At 36.4% G+C, this 19,926-nt stretch overlaps 1 protein-coding gene across 1 annotated transcript in view; it reads left to right on the top strand.

Moving 5' to 3' along the window:
* LOC106135572 (head-specific guanylate cyclase) overlaps positions 1-19,926 on the top strand; it is an 82,504-nt gene that overhangs the window by 32,161 nt on the left and 30,417 nt on the right. Inside the window, exons 3-4 of the mRNA XM_060950349.1 lie at positions 16,237-16,310; positions 17,369-17,451. Of these exons, the coding sequence (XP_060806332.1) occupies positions 16,237-16,310; positions 17,369-17,451 (157 nt within the window). The remainder of the gene's footprint in view (positions 1-16,236; positions 16,311-17,368; positions 17,452-19,926) is intronic.

Below are 19,926 nucleotides of genomic sequence, written 5' to 3'. Positions count from 1 at the left end.
ACTAGAAAGACATTGAGTTACTTCTTAAGCGATACTTACGACACTTGTGAAGAATTATACATTATGTACAAAAGCGATTTAAAAACAAAACTAAGTGACTTGACCGCTACTACACACACATCTGCCTTACAAGAACCCAAGAAAGCAACTACCGAAATCAAGCTGCCACATATCAAACTTCCACAATTCTCTGGCAAATATACTGAGTGGACATCGTTTCATGACCTCTTCAATTCCATCATACATACAAATCAATCCTTAGACAACGTACAGAAGTTACATTACCTTAAATCTAGCCTGACCGGTGAAGCTGAACAGCTGTTGAGATCTATACCAATAACAAACCAAAATTACAGTCAAGCATGGGAAATTCTGAAAAACCGATACAATAATAAAAGATTCATATCCAACTGCATTTTCAAGAGATTATTTAATATAAGAAACATAACGTCAGAATCAGCTTTTCATATCAAACAACTACTTGATACTACTGTCGAATGCTTAACCTCGTTGAAGAACTTGGGCTTGCCTGCAGACCAGTGGGATTCTATTATAATTTATTTGACAGTTTCAAAATTAGACCCTGAAAGTCATCGCTTGTGGGAGCAAGGAATCTCGGCTGAAAGAGAGGATTTTCCTTCATTTAATACACTGAAACAATTTATGGAAAGCAGATTTAGATCTCTTGAAATGATAGAACCTGCAACTAAGACAAATAAGAGTAAAACATTCCATGCTACTGTAGAATCTGGTTCGTGCGCATTCTGTAAAGAACATCATTACATTTACCAATGTAAACAATTTGTAAAACTACAATACAAAGAGAAACATGACTTTGTACAAAACAATAATTTATGCTTCAATTGTCTAATACCCAATCATTCTGCAAACAAATGTATGAGAAGAACGTCATGTCGAATATGCTATAAAAAACACCACTCTTTGTTGCACCCGGAGAAGAAAGAAGAATCTGTAAGGGAAGAAAAACATAAAGACTCAAGCACAAACATAGTATCACATTTTGTAAATCAACCTGGTCAAATACTTCTAGCCACAGCGCTGGTAGACGTGACGTCACGTCATGGTCAGAAACACGTTTACCGCGCGCTCATTGATCAGGGCTCACAGGCCTCGTTCGTCACAGAAGATCTAGTTCAAACGATGGGTTTGAAGAAAACAAAAATCAGCGGCGTGGTCTCAGGATTGAGTGAGGGAAAACAACTTCATACTAAATACATGGTTGAAGTACAACTACAGTCAAGATACAACCCGAACAACACTATCCTGGTTAAAGCATACATTCTGAAAACAATTACAAATTACTTACCTACACAATCAATCACAGTTTCTAACTGGCCTGAGCTGGAGGAAATAACACTAGCAGATCCCACATTCCATGTTCCGAATAAAATACACCTTCTGCTAGGAGCTGAAGTATATAGTGAAATCATAGAAGCTGGATTGATGAAGAGTCCATCCGGGATTATAGCGCAAAAAACACAACTGGGTTGGATTCTTTCGGGCGATACTAACAACACAAAACCTGTAAAACAAAAACAAATTATTAGTTTACATCTATGTGTATGTGAAAATGAAATACTAAGAAAGTTCTGGGAAGTAGAGAATGAAATACTTACCTGTGAAAGAAAATTAACTAAAGATGAGAAAAGATGTGAAGAGATTTACAAAGAAACTACAACTAGAACAGAATCTGGAAGATACAAAGTACAATTACCGTTTAAAGAAGGGATAAAGACACCGGTAGACAAATGTGGGATGACAAAAGACATAGCTACTTCAAGATTCTTACAACTAGAGCGAAAGTTAGAACAAAACAGTAAACTAAAAGAAGAATATACAAAGGTCATCAAAGAGTATGAAGATTTAGGTCATATGACTTTAGCTAAAACAGAAGAAAGGGATGTGATATACTTACCTCATCATGCAGTGATCCGTAATGATAAAGACACAAGTAAATTAAGAGTCGTTTTTGACGCATCTTCAAAGGGTTCTAAAGGACAGTCACTGAATGATACACTGCTTACTGGTCCTGTATTACAAAAAGATTTACGTTCATTAATAATACTTTGGAGACAACACAAAATAGCTCTAGTAAGTGACATAATAAAAATGTACCGTCAAGTCTTGATTTCCGAAAATCATTCAAATTATCAGCGTATCATATGGAGAGACAATCCTCACGAAGACTGTAGATCCTACAACTTACTTACCGTCACATTCGGTACTGCATGCGCCCCATTTCTTGCTGTTCGCACCTTATTTCAAGTAGCTGAAGACGAAAAACACAAATATCCATTAGGAGCTGAAATTGTAAAGTCCTGTTTCTATATGGATGATTTAATGACCGGTGCACATGATGATATTCTAGCTACAGAAATATACAAACAAGTAACTGAACTACTTCAAAGTGCAGGATTTATATTGCAAAAATGGTCTAGTAACTCTGACAATTTACTTAATACGATACAACAAACAAAAGATCAACTACAACCATATGAAATCAAATTTGACAAAATCATAAAGATTCTAGGGATATCATGGGACCGAAACGATGATAAGTTTAAAATTTCCGTTAACTTACCTGAACCAACTTTACCAATCACTAAAAGAAGCATACTTTCAGATGTAGCACGCCTTTTCGACCCGTTCGGATGGCTTGCTCCAGTTATAATACGCGCAAAGGTGTTAATTCAAAAACTATGGCTTTCCAATGCTGACTGGGATGCCCAGATACCAGACAATCTTCGAGAAGAATGGTTAGAGTTTCGAAAACAACTACTCACCCTACAAAATATACAACTAGACAGGTGGATTCATACTCACCCTGACAATGATAAAGTTGAGCTTGTCGGATTCGCAGATGCATCAACTTTAGCATATGCCGCAGTTTTATACGTGCGAGTAATTCAAGGAGATGAAGTCCATGTTACAATATTGGAATGTAAAACAAAAGTGGCACCTCTGAAACAAATCTCTGTCGCTCGTTTAGAGTTGTGCGCGGCAGTACTTCTAGCGAAACTTCTGGCTGAAGCAACAAATATATTGAATATTCCAAAACACAACGTCTATGCATACACTGATTCGACTGTTGCTTTAGCCTGGATACAATCACAACCTATACGTTGGCAAACATTTGTAGCCAACCGAATCACAGAAATTCAAACTCGACTAGATAATGATAGATGGAACCATGTAGCATCTGAAGAAAATCCTGCTGACATTGCATCCCGTGGTATTGTACCCTCAGAATTAAAAGACAATCAGCTGTGGTGGAAAGGACCTCAGTGGATGAAAAGAAAGACAATTAACACAAATAAGAAACACATACCAGAAACAAAATTAGAAGAAAGAAAACAAACTACAAAGGCATTTTTTAACAAAAAAGAAAAACATGCAATTTTAGAAAGATTTTCTACGCTAAAAAGAATGCTTAGAGTACTTACCTTTTGCAGAAGATTTCTCAATCTGAAAACAAAAAAAGAACTACGGGAAAAATATCCTACTTACCTTACCGCTGATGAAATGAAGACAACTCTTGACTCTTGCATAAGAATGATTCAGGAAACAGAATTTGCTGAAGAACTTATAGATCTGAAAGAAAAAGGAAAGATTAAAAAGCGAAGTAAATTAATATCACTCACCCCATACATAGACGAAAATGGATTGTTACGCGTAGGTGGTAGGTTGCAAGCAGCTAAAATAACACATGATAAAAAACATCAAATAATAATACCAAAGAATACTCACCTCGGAGAGCTGTTGATTCAGGACGCTCACGAACGTTTGATGCACGGCGGAACAGCCTCTACCATGAATTTGCTTCGATCCCGGTATTGGATAATAGGCTTGAAACCTTCAGTGAAAAGACACATCAGTAATTGCATACGATGTATAAGGTACAATTCAAAACCAAAACAGCCACTTATGGGCGAACTCCCAAGTGTACGAGTCAACCCAGGGAGAGTATTTGAAGCTTGTGGTGTTGACTTTGCAGGTCCTATTCAAATGAGAGTCTCAAAGGGTAGAGGACAAAAGTCTTCTAAGGGATATATTTCATTATTTGTCTGCATGAAAACAAAGGCGATTCACTTGGAAGCAGTGAGCGACCTTACTACATCAGGATTTATCGCGGCATTTCGCCGATTTGTGTCACGTCGAGGACACTGTTTAGATATGTGGAGCGACAATGGCTTGAACTTCGTTGGTGCGGCCAACGAACTGACACAAATGTTTGGTCAAAGTATGTCTGGTGTAGTCAAAGAGATAGCGGAATTGTTAGAGAACGATGGCACGAGATGGCATTTTATACCACCAAAAAGTCCCAATTTCGGGGGGTTATGGGAATCAGGTGTGAAGTCGGTGAAGACGCACTTGTTAAAAACAATCGGCGACTCAACACTAACATATGAAGAGATGTCGACCGTTCTTTGTCAGATAGAGGCGTGCCTCAATTCCAGACCCATTTGCCCGCTCAGTGATCATCCGGATGACTTGACACCATTAACCCCAGCACACTTTTTAGTAGGAGAACCGTTGATCCTATTACCTGAAAAATTAATTAATGTCAATGAAATAATTAGTCCTTTACAACGCTGGAAGCTTACCCAAAAGATGACAAGTAGCTTCTGGAACAGATGGTCGAAGGATTATCTTCACAATTTGCAACAACGAAGCAAATGGCAAACTAAGTCAGAAGCACCCAGATTAGGTGACTTAGTAATAATTAGAGAAGACGACATGCCGCCAGCAAAATGGTTGTTGGGTAGAATAACTGCAGTACATCCAGGACCAGACGGAGGAGTTAGAGTGGTAACATTAAAGACTAAAACTTCAGTTCTGAAACGCCCTACATCAAAATTAATAATGTTACCTCAAGTATAGAATACACACCAAGATGGTGAACCTAACCAAAAGGAAAGGTAGAAGAAAGGAAAGGTAGAAGAGAAGAACAGAGTTCTTGGCGGGCGGGATGTCCGATTAGTTTTCCTATTTTTCACAACAGATGGCGTGCTGCCGTATTAGAACGCGCTTTAGTTATTTTTATGGTTTTTTGTATAGTGTTTGACAATTTATATATGTTCAGTCTTTAATACAGATTTCTTCGTATTCCGAGTTTCATTTTTGGACCCAGTACGGCATTGTCTAGGTAGCCACATATGAATATTTAAAAAAATAACGATCCTTTCCTATAGTCTATCAAATTAACCTTTATCTCCTTTTTACTATATATTTGAAGATTACAAAAAATTAAGGCAATCAGCTGAACGTGGCATTTGAGTCTTTTCAAGACTGTTGTCTCTGTCTACCCTGTAACTGTAAGATTACAAATAAAAGATTAAAATTAAAAATAAACCAATCATTCAATTCTTTTATAGTCAATTAAACCTATTATTTAAAATTACCATACCAAATAGATATCTTTGGAATATTTTTAAATACATATATTTCAAATAAAGTATCGTTAAGTTAGTAAATTGTAACACAAGACTCGAATTAACTTCGAGGCTGTGTAATTTGTCCCATACATACATACATATGGTCACGTCTATATCCCTTGCGGGTTAGACAGAGCCGACAGTCTTGAAAATACTGAATGGCCACGTTCAGCTATTTGGCTTAATGATAGAATTAAGATTCAAATAGTGACAGGTTGCAACCCATCGTCTAAAAATAATCCAAAGTTTGTAAGCCTATCCCTTAATCGCCTTTTACGACATCCATGGGAGAAGAGATGGAGTGGTCCTATTCTTTTATGTATTGGTGTCGGGAACCACACGGCATGGTAATTTGTCCCACATATATTTATTTATTTTTTGTTGTAACAAAAAGCACTTAATCTTTCACGTATAATGAAAAAGGTACAAGGTACATTTATAACGGTTCAGGGTACACTAAGTACCCTTGAAACATTTACCGTGCGTGAACGCTTATCTCGTTTCCGTGGAGTGTTTATGTTTGGGATGTTTCCTGTTTCCAAAGCCTCAGGCGGTTATCTTTCGCCGAAACGTTGTTATTACCTTAATATTTCAAACGAAAAGGGTTAAAAAAAATACTTTTTTTAATACACAAAAAAAATTAGGCGGGAGTATGACAAGTGAGTTTCCTGATACATAATTTTGTACAAAATTGCACACATAAAATTAAAAAAAAAAAATATATATATTGTGATTCATGTTACTAATTCTCCGTAGTAGACGTCGCGCTACAAAGCTAGTAGGTAAAATTAAAACATCATATTAATTTGCTGGTGTATTTAATGCCATCATCACGCCTTTTTTTCCATTGGACTAGACAGAGACTTTGGATTTCCACTTGCTACGATCCTTACAGACCTCTCCCGCTTCGTCCACACTTATTACTGTTTTCATGCATATTCGACGATTACAAGTAGGTACTCCTAACATCTCCCTTTTTCAAGACATTCGAAATTTGCCAACCTAATGAAAATTCTTTGAGCTGATTTTAACCCGCGCTCTAGTAACATTCAAAGATAGTAAAGTCACTCTATGGCCCTGAATAACAAATGGTTCTACTGTCAATGATGACGAATGACCCGTAAGTTGGTATTGATTTCGTTGATTGATTGTTCCCTCATGAATTGATCGCTGTTCTAACTTAGGAATTTTCGGTTAATAAATTATTCAGTATTTCAGCAATGTTTCTACTAAGCATTACCTTGTTTGATATTATTTTGTAAGATGAGTTTGAACATTGACTCATTTCACTAATTTGGCATGCGCGATGCCGTTTTTATCGCGCGATATATATAACTATAGCTGTCCCGTTTCACGTGATAACTACGTGAATTTTATATCATTTTGATAATACAAGGTTTTTGGGGTAATTGTGTAAAAATCTGTCGTTAGTTATAAACTGATTTGTTGTGCCCGAGGCGTAAATACACTGCTAAACGTTAGTAGATGGAATCGTGGCAAATTGGCAATCAGCCTAATTGGTTTCATCCCTTCTCACCTGTCGTCTTAACGGCTGATACACGTTTATTTTTATCGGATACTAAATTTTTGGCGAAATTTCGACTGATGGAAGTTTTAACTTCTGCTAAGATTTTCATTTTTTCAAATATTTTTGATTTACACTATAACTTTTGATAATTATATGATTAAAAATGAATCTAATACGGTATATACATATGTATAAAAATGTATGATATATATGTATTATATGTTTAAACATATAGTAGGATATTATTTAGTTATACGTGCAATAGTTAATCAATTTTTCTTCTCCGATCCTTAATCACGGTTAGATCCTCAACACGCTGGAGGGGAGCTCACCCGCGGAGGTACGCTCTTCACCATATCTCCTGGATTGGGTGAGTCAGGTAGTCAGCTGTAAAACAGCCTTTGCAGGGAAACCTAACCTGTATGGGATCATGGTTTTTTTTTTTTTTTTTTTTTAAGTTTTCCTCTGGGTGTTACACCACACCCAGAGGGAGTTTATTGCCAGTATTCTCTGTTATGGTGGGCAGAGACATTTTAAGACATTGTTTTTTACATCATATATGACAAACTTCTACATAACTTAATTTTCAAACTAAAGTCTGCTTCTTTATACAATTTCAAGTTGTTTTCTTTGACTTTATTTTTATACATTGTATTGTGTCTTATATTATCTTATATTTATTTATTTGTTTCTTTTTACATTGGTATTTTACTTTTCTTATATACATATATATTACGTATATATAATTTTTGCTTTGCCATATAATGAAAACTGGTCAATAACTTTATAATCAACGTATCTGAATACATTTAATATCAGTATCCTTTGATAGCATGATTTCGCTATTTATTTAAATATTTTCTTATTGTCTATAATTATCTATTCACAGTTATATTGTCATTTTTTAATCTATATTACATACTGTATAATTTATACAGTGTTGTTACATTAATTTTCAATCTAAATACTTGATCTGTCAAAAATTTTTATATACTTATTACTAACTTATAAACCAAACAACCGTAGTCATTTATTATTATCTATTATTATAAAGTTATCACCTTGATTTTATTTTATTTTATTTTTTTTTTCAGGATGTTGTGTTGCATACAACAGACCAGGTCAGGTTGTTTAAAATAATATAAAATCCTAATATTCATATACATTGCTTACTATTACGAATGACCATAGTCATATATTTATGTCCCAATCATAAAATTATCGCCTTATACAACTATTTATACAACTTATTTTGTTTCTTACTTTGCCTAGCAACAGACTACCCGCGTCTTCGCCTCAACGGATAATAATTATCCTTTGAGGCGGAGCCCCACAGCATACTGTTGCCACGCATAATCTTTGTTTTGGCCTCCACCACGTGCCACGACATGCCTTAAGTTATTGCATTTTAATGACTTTAAGTTTCATCAACATGTCAATATTGGATGGCCGCGGCACGCCGAGAAAACCATTAACTAACAATTATAAGTATGTTATTCTGGATCTGGCGAGAGCCTCCCACCTTTGCCTGACCTGACACGCGGAACTAAAAGCGTTGTGAGTACTCACCGCATTTCCGTCCGCGCGGCAGTTCAGGCACGATGGGACGACTCCCGCCATCCAGCCCTGGCACGCCTCCCTTTGGTGCTCACCGCCGCAGTGGCTGCACCTTTCGGCCTTTTCTTTGCAGTGCCGCCTGCCGTGGCCGTAGCCCAGGCACATCGAGCACTGAACCAGAGGGGAGTAGTCCTCCGCCTGGATCCTCTGCATGCCGATGCGCACTGAGCCGGCCCCGGTCACTGCTCTCCACACCTTAGGGGGGACACTCAATACTAAGTGTTCCAATAATGGGTTTCTGGACCTCTTTCGAAATTTTACCTGTAAGACCTTTTCCTCATCTTCCAATTCTTTAAAAATTTCGCGATTTTGTTCAGTAATTGTGCGGATTATTTCTTCGTTAGTGTTTTTCTTAATTACATTTTTGAGGATAATGAGAGGGTTTTTGTTTTCCATCTCTTTCACTTGTAAATTGTGTATTTTACCGATCCTTGCCTTTAATTTATCGCGGCCTTCTCTCGTCTTACAGCTTAAAATTACCCTCCTGTCCCTTGTTCTCCTGATACGTTCTATTTTTACCCAGTCGCCCCCTTCACCAGCTACTTCCCTTATTTTTTCCAACACCTCCTCGCCCGTTTCCATTCCTTTCTTGTCTTCCACAATAACGGAATGTAGGGTAGTTGGTCCAACATGTGAAGCAGCTGCGACTTGGGCATATGTTGGTAGTTTTATAGCGTTACTTTCTCCGGTTTCTTCCTTATGGTCCACCAAATCCCTTATCTCCTGAATACGTCTGGAATTTTCTTCCAATCTATCTACGATCGGCCTTAGAAATTTTTCCAGTTCCCCTATCTTTGTTTCCTCCTGTGGGATGGGGGAGGTCTGCGTCCTTATGCTAGGTCGCTGACCTGGCGTTAAGTTTTTAAGCTCCTGGCAAGCGGCCAGGTCGCACACCAGGTCGTCGGCCTGTTTTATCTTTTTTATTACAGAGTCCTTTGTAGTCCTCTTCAATCGCAGCGCAGATTCGATGTCCGTCATAACCTCCTCGAGGATGTCCCTGATGGAGCCACACAGCGTGTTCTTGTCCTCGTCCGTCAGGAACTTACGCCTATATTCTTCCTTCAGGAGCGGCGTCTTCGGGTAATGGTGGATATACCTGCTCCGTGTTCTGGGGGTTGCCCATTCTTCCTCCGAGGATGGCATGACGGGGGAGTCCGACGGTGAGCTATTTCGGCTGCTAAACTGTGTAGGCGATAATTGGAAGGCCTCTTGGCAGGTCAATGGTTCTTTGAAAGACACAGACTTCGGTGTTGGGTTTTGCGTCATTGTTAAAAAGTAAATTTGTAAAAGTGGTAAAAATAAAAAGTACACTATTGTAAAGATAAAAGTGAAAAAGTAAAATTAAAATAAAACAAATGAGGGTAGAGGCAAAACGCCAGTCAACACGTATTTGTAAGACCTTAACACTAATGGGGACTAGAGACACGAAGGTCAGAAGTAAACTTCAATATACAATTCGAGACTCCACTTAATGACGGGATCCTACCCCGTGCTAAACTGAAAACACTTAGAACACTGCACTTATCTTATGTTTATCTCGCTTCACTGAATAGCACGTGGTCTGACTCGGGGCAATTATGATCAGTCCACCAGGATGCGAAGTAGCTGACCCTGTCCCAGTATGAACACTGTGTTTTAGGTCCTGTGCACTACTTAAAAATTTTTTGTACAATATTTTAAATTTATTTTATGCAATAATTTCGCGGAGCGCACTGGAACACGTCCGCACTCTACGCGTGCTCGAAGCAGACTCATGGGATCATGGTTACACATGAATGTGCAAGTTTCCTCATAAAGTTATGTTTCCTCATCGTTAGAGCATCGTTTAGCATTCAAACTAAAGTGTAGGTTTAAAAGGCTTTCTTTAATATGCAATTTTATTTGTACATTTTTAATATTATTTTAAAATAGATAGTCAGGCGTCTGTGTTGTGTAGTATCACAATGGCTTGAAAAGTTTTCTGTGCAACGTCGCAAAAATCAGATGGAAGTAGGTTTAGGTAAAAACCCTATTTACCCACCACGTGCTCGGACTCCAAGTGGACCCCGGGTTCCTCTCTAAAGAGGTTAAGACGCTACCGATACTCATATCAGGAACATGATGAAAATAAAAAAATACATAGAACGTAAAATCACGCCTTTTTCTCTCAGGAGTATGCAAAAACTACATCTTTCCACTTGCCACGATCCCTGCATACTTCTTGCGCTTTATCCACATTAATAAGTTTGTTAACTCCATTTCGTCGGATTCAGGTAAGTATTCTTGACCTGACCTTTTGCCAGGACGTCCCCGATTTGGTCATGCTGATGAATCTATTCACTTATCTCAATTCACATTTACAAAACAAAATCAAACATAAATTACCTGTTTATCAAGTATTCCAATCCTAGAATCAGTTTTGTTTCTGAACTAACTTTGCACTTGATTGTTGAGCAAGAATGTTCCGATTGGAATAGTTTCTCCTACCGGCACAACAATTACAAAAACAAAGGGACCAATTTGTTGGAAATTCGCCCTTTAATACTGCTTAGTATTGTGAATAGTTCAGAATCGAAAAATAATTATTCGTTACTACTTTCTGTGAGTACTAGATGAACCTATGTGAAGAAGAAAAACTATCGGGTTTGTGAAATCATGATGTCTTTTTTTTCATTCGTTCTATTATCGTTGTATTACCGACATCTAGGAGGGCCCATGACCCATTGCTGACAAGCCTCATTCTGTATACGCCAACCTTTTTTATCCTAGGCTCAGATGTTAATGTCTCGTTCATCTGAATATATAAGGGACTCTGACCGACTGATTCATTGTCATGTCATCACAGCATAAACCGCTGGATGGACAGAAAAGCATTTTCGAAATTTCTAGAAAAACGGAAATCGGAATTTTACGCTTTGCGCGAGCAGAGCCGTGGGCAGGCTTCAATAGTAGTAGATTTCCAAACATACTTGTATTTGGCAAAAAAACACAAGGTTTCACACCCGCCATCATGACTCCGTAAAATGAAACACAAACATTTACTCCAAAACCTCGAAGCAATTTTCCCCGGTGTAACACTTATGAATGGTAAGCATCGCACAATTAATGGTGACCAGGAAGAGGTGGCATGATGGATATTAATGGCGGACCGTAACTCTACTCTGCCCTGCAAACGACCCTTGTATTATGTAGTACACAGTCAAGCTTGTATGTCAATCTGTGGAGGTTTAGGTCAAAAGTGAGTTTAAAGAACAAGAAATTTACGCATCTATTTTATAAACATACTAGCTTTTGCCTATTGATATTGCCCGCGTGGTTTTAATTTGAGCATGAAATTGGTGTAAATATTGCCTTTTTTTCTATGGATTAAAAAATACTGTCTTTTAAATAATTTAATTTCTTTTACTAAATTATAATAAAAAAATTTACAAAATTTATCATACAGAAATAAAAAAAAGTAATCGAATCTGATAAGAAGGTACCCATCACTCATTTTACTTATTGGTAACAAAATGCTTTAGTCAATACATCATATTTTACATTTGTCAAGTACTATTTATTGGGCAAATTACATACGTATAGTACCTACGTAAATGTTATTACGTTTCTTTCCCGTAGAGGATACTTATTTAAAATTGCCACGAGCCCTTGTGACGTTTAAGCAAAACGTTGCACTAAGGGTGATGACAGGCAATTTATTGCACTAGTTTTACAATTTTAAGAGTTAGGGATTTAACTAAAGACACGAGATCCAGCAAGTTGCCGCCTGAGGATAGCGAGCTACTTAAACTAGTGAGCGCTGAAGAAGACTAAGGGAAAAGGACTAGGACGCTTATAAATTGGTACCCGGGCGGTGAAGGGGACCTTGGCTGCAAGACGTCACACCCTGCATGGTACTTTTGCTTACAAACTCATTGGTTTAACGTCCTCTTTACCTGACTATACTGTACTGTATTTAACTAGAGAGTAAGTTAAGTAAGTAGACTACTCGTATTTGAATCTACCTCCTCTATGTAAATACTCATTTTATAGCAGCCGGCTAAGTTTTATTAATTAAATATAGCAAATTATTCTTGATATAGTTCTAGACAGATTAGAAAAATTGAGTCGTAATGAAGTATATACCTACATCTATCACTCAGTTATTTGGGTTTTTTTCTCTAAACATGTGGTTAAAATTTTTGGTCTCAACAACTTTATCAGTCACTGGGATAAATCAGTATAACGTAATATCCAAAAATATCAATTTTAATTTGTTAAAAACTGCTTTTGTCTACTATACTTACTCGCCAAAAGACTCGCCACATCTGCTATATAAATGTGAACTATATACAGCGTGAGTCACTTAGAAACGTTAAATCAAAGTCCATTAGGAACCTGATACAGGGCGTTTTCAGGAAACTTTTCTCACCATTCCACGTTCACACCGTTTATAGTCACTTTGGTTGTTTTGTTTCGAAAGGAGTGGGGATCATTTTTCTTTATTTTTATACTGATGCTTGTTGAATAGAAAGCGGTTCTTATAATGTTTTGTTTGCAAGTACTTTTATATCCGCGGAACTTCTAGTAAAAGTCTTACAAAGTCACTGTACTTAAAATCAAATTTTTAACATCCGAGGCAGCAGCAAGATCATTATTCGAAATATGTGCCGTGTAGTTCCCGGCACCATTACAAAAAAAATGGATCACTCCATCTCGTTCCCATGGATGTCATAAAAGGCGTCTAAGAGATAGGCTTATAAACTAGGGATTCTTCTTTTAGGCGATGGGCTAGAAACATATCACTATTTTAATGTGGTCTTTTTAAGACTGTTGGCTCTGTTTACCACGCAAGTGATATAGACGCGATTATATGTATATATGTATGAAGTGTTCCATCATACATAACTAGATCGAGTATCGAACCCGAGACCTGAGGTTCAGTTTTGAGCAAAACACACCGACGAGGTCGATTCGACATAGTTTAAACAATAAAAATAAAAAATATTCCCAAAGGATGTCGAGAATTGACAGATAAAACATAATATTAAATTTATTCGCCGCTCCGTTATACGTGACTGCAATAAGAGTAAGGGCGACCGTGAACTATGCCAAGAAACGTCTCGAGAGCGCTCAATACGTCTGCGGGTGCCCTAAATTCCGGCATCACTGAGGAATACTAAGTTCCACAAGAATTTCTAGGACTCACTTTGGGTATATTCCGAAGAAGGGTTGGTAGGCGGCCGTCCGTAAAAAATTTACTAAATAATTTCTAAGCTTGTTTTATCGAAATTAAAACGGTTCGAGAATTTGTCACGTTATATCGCAAATAATGGTTATTTTCCTGGATAGGTTTGAGGCTTTCCTTCCAATTGTTATGACCCCTACAAACGTTTTCGTATAGTGACAGGAATAGAAAAGTTTTAACTAAAAAGACAACCAAGAGATATGCTTACAAATTTGGGAATGGCTATTCTAAATTACCAGTTACCACTCGATACAGAAAGAAGTGTGCAGGGATGGCAAGTGGAAAGATATGGCCTCTGCCTACCCTTCCGGGAAAGAGGCGCGATTTATGTGTGTATAATTATATGTGTAACAATACACATATACTTTGATACTGGATTTTTCTTTATATTTTGGTTTAATGGAAGAAATCCCGTTTGGGATAAGTCCGCCATTATACGTATTCTTATAAATCCAATGACTGTTTTCTTTTTTTGTTACATTTCTTTTTATGTGCAATAAAGAGTTTACAAACAAACAAACATAGATAGATATTGATAAAAAAGTTAACGCTAGCAATGAACATGCTACACTTGTCAGTCTTCGTCGCCCTGAACGCGATTCCGCAAGGTTCAAAATAAATCCGCTTAACACCAAGATAATACCTGTCAACATTATATAAATAATATGTATAAACGTAAATATAAAATTAAATTTATACGTCAAGCTTTTTCCACAGCTACTCAACGCAATTTTATTTAAATTCTCATTAATCCTGTCCTTGTATGTATTTTTAAAAAAAGAAGCCTATGTATGTAAGACATCGAATAATTAATTATATTAATACAAAATTTCATAAATATCGGTATAACGGTTTAGCCGTGAATGTGTTACAGGCAAACAGACAGGCTTTAGAGGCTTGGCTCCGGAAGAAATTTTCATCTTATGTATTATATTAGGGTGATATACATTAATGGAAAATGCAGTTAAGGTGTGAAGAAATAACAAACAGACAGACAGGTGCACACTTTCGCATTAATTTGATATCTATTTATTTATTTATCTTTATTAGGGAAACAAACAGTTATTGGTTTCTTTATCGTTGTCTTCTATATACTCTATCGGTGTCTTCAGTTATCGTTTTCATTCTTCCACACTTGCGCTTTGGAAGCGGCAGTAGATACAATAAGACTATGACTTGTATCCAATTTTGAAAGTAAATCTATTCTATTCTAAAAACAAGTTCAGAATTAGTAAATAAAGTAACAAAGTATACTTAAAGCGATATTAAACGAATGAGCGACAAATCGTTTCTTTTGTCAAATCATCGTTTTCAACTTGAAGAAGTTCAAGATTCCATCTACGTCTAACTTTTGAACTCAAAAGGAAAAATAATATTGGATTTCTGTGTTCCTTAATTTTCCTTTACCATTTACGAAGTCAAAAGTGTTCGAAGCTTTGTTCTTCTCCTTGTTTAGCTTTAAGTTAGGAGTGTAAAAGTTAAGTATGCAGGAAGGTATTTACTGTGTATGTATGTATGTTTATATTGTTTACTTTTTTTTATCTTTACACAAATGGTGTAGATACCAAAAAGTGTTAGTCATATTATTTATTTTATAACTACTTATAAATATTCACGTTTTTAACTCTCACGGGATAGATAGAGCCAACTGTCTCGAAAAGACTGAAAGGCCACTGTCAGATTTACTTCTTATGATGGAATTAAAATATAGACAGTGACACCATTTATGATGCTTAATTTAATTGGTCACCAAAGATTATCTATGTGTTAAAATATCACGAGGAAACCTTTACATATTCAGGCAACTGAATGTGTTACAATGATTCATAATATTAGTTGGAAACCCTGCAAAAGTTGCGTAGGTTTGACAGGAAATGTGGTCAAAGGCTTACCCCGAGCTTTTTTCCAGAGTAATGAGGAAATCCATAACCTTTTCATAATTCTTGTAAAATAAATAAAAACACAAGGAAAGATTTAAAGAAATTATCAGGTCAAAAAAATTTGTGCCGTGTGGTTCCCGGCACCAATACAAAAAAGAATAGGACTACTTCAACTCTTTCCCATGGATGTCGTAAAAGGCGACTAAGGGATAGGCTTACAAACTTGGTATTCTGTTTTAGACGATGGGCTACCAACCTGTCACTATTTGAATCTCAATTCTATCATTAAGCCAAATAGCTGAACGAGGCCATTCAGTCTTTTCAAGACTGTTGGCTCTGTCTACCCTGCAAGGCATATAGACGTGACCATATGTATGTATGTATGATAATAGTATAGTCTAATATATTTCTAACGACATACATACGCCTTGTTCCAACGAAAAAATAAATAACGTTAAATTTTTTTGCCTAAATCTAGTTCACTAATACTTAAATATTAAAGTAATTAATTATGATTATTTTGAATTACAACATATTCTTTATTTTCAGAACGAATGTCTCCACGCAGCCGTGACGTCACTAACGAAAAACGAGTCTGAACATTACGACAAATACAATTGTCTGTAAGTAGCCATAAAAATCTTACAAGCACCTATAAATTCTACCTCCAATCAACTTTTATAGTCGGCAGGATTATACTTAATTAGTGAGGCGTCTTAATTTGGTCGCGTAGTCTTTATTATGCTAGTAGTTAAATCTTCATAGACCTGGTTATAATCGTAAATTGTATAGGTGCGTATTTAATGTACCTAATTGCCGTTTATTTTCCATACTAGTTTATGTCTGATTTCTATACTTACCTGCATCTTAATTTTTCGTCGATGTTTGAACATCAGTCTTTCCCAAAGGGGTAGGCAGAGACTTCTTATTTTCACTTGCCATCGTGGCATACTTCATCATATTTGAGGTATAGAGTATATTTTGTATTTTTTAATTTATATGTGTACCTACTACAAAATATTTTTATTTGAGATAGTCAACCAGTTGAATATAGCCTTGTAACATAAGACCACTCCATCACTTTTCCACAGATGTCGTAAAAGGCGACTAAGGGATAGGCTTATAAACTTGGGATTCTTCTTTTAGGCGATGGGCTGGCAACCAGTCACTAACTGAATCTCAATTCTATCATTAGGCTAAGCAGCTGAACGTGGCCTATCAGTCTTTTCAAGACTGCTACCCCTACAGGCTCTGTCTACCCCGCAAGGGATATAGACGTGACCATATTATAATTGACGGCCTCTGTGGCGCAGCGGTAGCACGCTTTTCTGTGACATCGGAGGTTCCGGGTTCGAATCCCGGCCAGGGCATGATGAGAAAAGAACTTTTTCTGATTGGCCTGGGTCTTGGATATTTATCTATATAAGTATTTATTATAAAATATAGTATCGTTGAGTTAGTATCTCGTAACACAAGTCTCGAACTTACTTCGAGGCTAACTCAATCAGTGTAATTTGTCCCGTATATATTTATTTATTTATTTTAAAATTACAAACATATAATCACGTTTTTTCTATACGGGTTAGACAGGGCCAACAGCCTCGAGAAAGCTGAAAGGTCACGTTCAGCTGTGTGGCTGTGCGTAATATTATTAGTTAAATTAAATTTTGTTTGTTCACAGGCGGAGGTTACCAGATGATGTGAAAACGTTTAAGAATTATGTATATTTACAAGAAATATACGATGCCGTGAGGGCCACCGATAGTAAGTATTGTGTGATTGTTTTTATCATCCCCATGGATGTCGTAAAAGATGACTAATAAAGGCAGGGCAATCAATTTCGATTGATCTGGTCAACTTAAAGTACGTTTATGTTTAATATCTTTGTTATAGCATATCAAATAAGAAAACAATAATTTCGACACAAGTATGATTTAAAATTTAATGAAAAATGAAATAATTGATGTATTTTTCATTTGCCAAATGACTAGGTATAAATAAATAGGTATAATTAAAAATTTAATGTAACATGCTTTTTTAAATTTGAAAAAAAAGAATAGTCATGAATTTAAGAAATATTATGCGGATATCGGTTCCAAACGTATAGTGGTGAAGGGTGCTTTTGGTGCAACGCAAATGTCAGAGAGAGGGAAAGAGAGAGAGAGAGGGGGGAGGGGGAGAGAGTCCGTGAGAGAGAGAGACAGAGAGAGTACATTCTAAAATGATGTAATGAGTCTTTAAACTCCATAATCCATAGGTTTGAGAAATAAATTGTCAAAAAATATATATGAGGGATCTATAAAAGACCAACAGAAACAAAAAATGTGATTTTAAGAATTTCTGTCTGTCTGTATGTTTGTACTCGCGTTCCGTGAAAAATATTGCTGCGATCCGAATGCGGTTCCCGACATGTGTTTGGCTCGGTTCAACTTAATAACTTCTTATACCAGTTATAAGAAAATTACTTCTAATGGGACAATACGGGAGGAATCAGATTTTTTAATGAAATTCTGTTTATGGAATACGAAGTCACGGGCAACAGCCAGGATCTAATGATTCAACAGAATCTCTAAACAAATTTAAATATACCTACTTATATATTATGCAATTCGTGACTTCGCAGTCAGACGTCCGTCAAACGGCCTCCCGAGCCCAGTTTAACGGAACAACTCATAAATTTCTCGCTTTTGTTCGCTGGCATGTTGATGAGTTTCATCGTCACTGACAGATTACAATTGTACACGCGATGACGTAAGTGTTAACAATAAATACAATTTTGTAAATTTTCATTTTTCTCTGAGTTCCGCGTTGTATTTTTTTCTATGTTTATTTTTACCATTTTAATTTATACTAGATAATATTATAAAGCTGAAGAGTTTGTTTGTTTGAACGCACTAATCTTAGGAACTAGTAGATTGAAAAAATCTAATGCGTTGAATAGACCATTTATCGAGGAAGGCTTTAGGCTATATAGCATCACGCTGCAACTATTAGGAGCGAAGAAATTATGGAAAATGTGAAAAAAATAACGGCTACAATGATGTCCAAAATAACTATTCCACGCGGACGAAGCTAGTTTAAAAATTAATATACTCGTACTTTTTACTCGTAGTTTTATAGCACGTTTTAAATAAGTAATATAGAAAACAAATATTTATTTTTTAAATTATTTATATGTAATTATTTATACATTTAGATGTAATTAATTTTAAATAGTGAGATTTCTATTTAAAATTAATTACCATTTTGTTTATGTTAACATTTGAGATATATTAACTTCATTTACACCATTGGGCCGCTTTATAATTGCACCTCAATTTAGTGTCTTTTTATGTAACTAATTTGGTGTAGCCAAATTGGTCGCTTTCATCTCTTTTGATTAACGACTTAACGATTTACGCCGGACTAAATTTGGCAAATTTAAATTTTGTGAAAGGAAATAATATATATTATATTTGATATGAAATCTACCATCTTGAAAGTAGGGTAATATAGTTTTTGGAACAAACTTTAATGAACTCACCAGACGATGCCCGCCGTCCCGCGGGATTTTTCTCTATAGTACGCTATAGAGAAAAATCTCGTTAATTCCCATTCCGATAGTATTTCGGGACATCCTCCCTAAGTTCAATCCTAGACTATAAAAGAAACCTATGTACAAAAATTAAAGTCTGTAGACCTAGCGATTTGGGCTGTGCATTGTCCGTCGGTAACGGTAGTAAATATTCTTCTTGAAACTGTAACGTTTCTTTTTTGGACAAATTACACAGATTGAGTTAGCCTCGATGTAAGTTCGAGACTTGTGTTACGAGATACTATCTCAAAGATACTATACTTTATAATAAATACTTATATAGATAAACATCCAAGACCCAGTCCAATCAGAGAAAGTTATTTTCTCGTCATGCCCTGGCCGGGATTCGAACCCGGGACCTCCGGTGTCACAGACAAGTGTACTACCGCTGCGCCACAGAGGCCGTCTAACGTTAACAAACACAAAATTTTAACGTATAAAAATAACCTTGAATATATTTATTACATGCATATAATCACGTCTATATCCGTTGCGGGGTAGACATAGCCAACAGTCTTGAAAAGACCATTAGGACACGGATAGCTGTTTGGCTTAATGATAAAATTGAGATTCAAATAGTGACAGGTTGCTAGTCAATCGCCTTAAAGAATCCCAAGTTTATAAGCCTATCCCTTAGTCGCCTTTTACGACATCCATGGGAAAGA

This window comes from Amyelois transitella, chromosome 21 (genome assembly GCF_032362555.1).
Source record: "Amyelois transitella isolate CPQ chromosome 21, ilAmyTran1.1, whole genome shotgun sequence".
NCBI classification, from domain to species: Eukaryota; Metazoa; Arthropoda; class Insecta; order Lepidoptera; family Pyralidae; genus Amyelois; species Amyelois transitella.
This window is presented reverse-complemented; position numbering and strand designations above follow the sequence as displayed.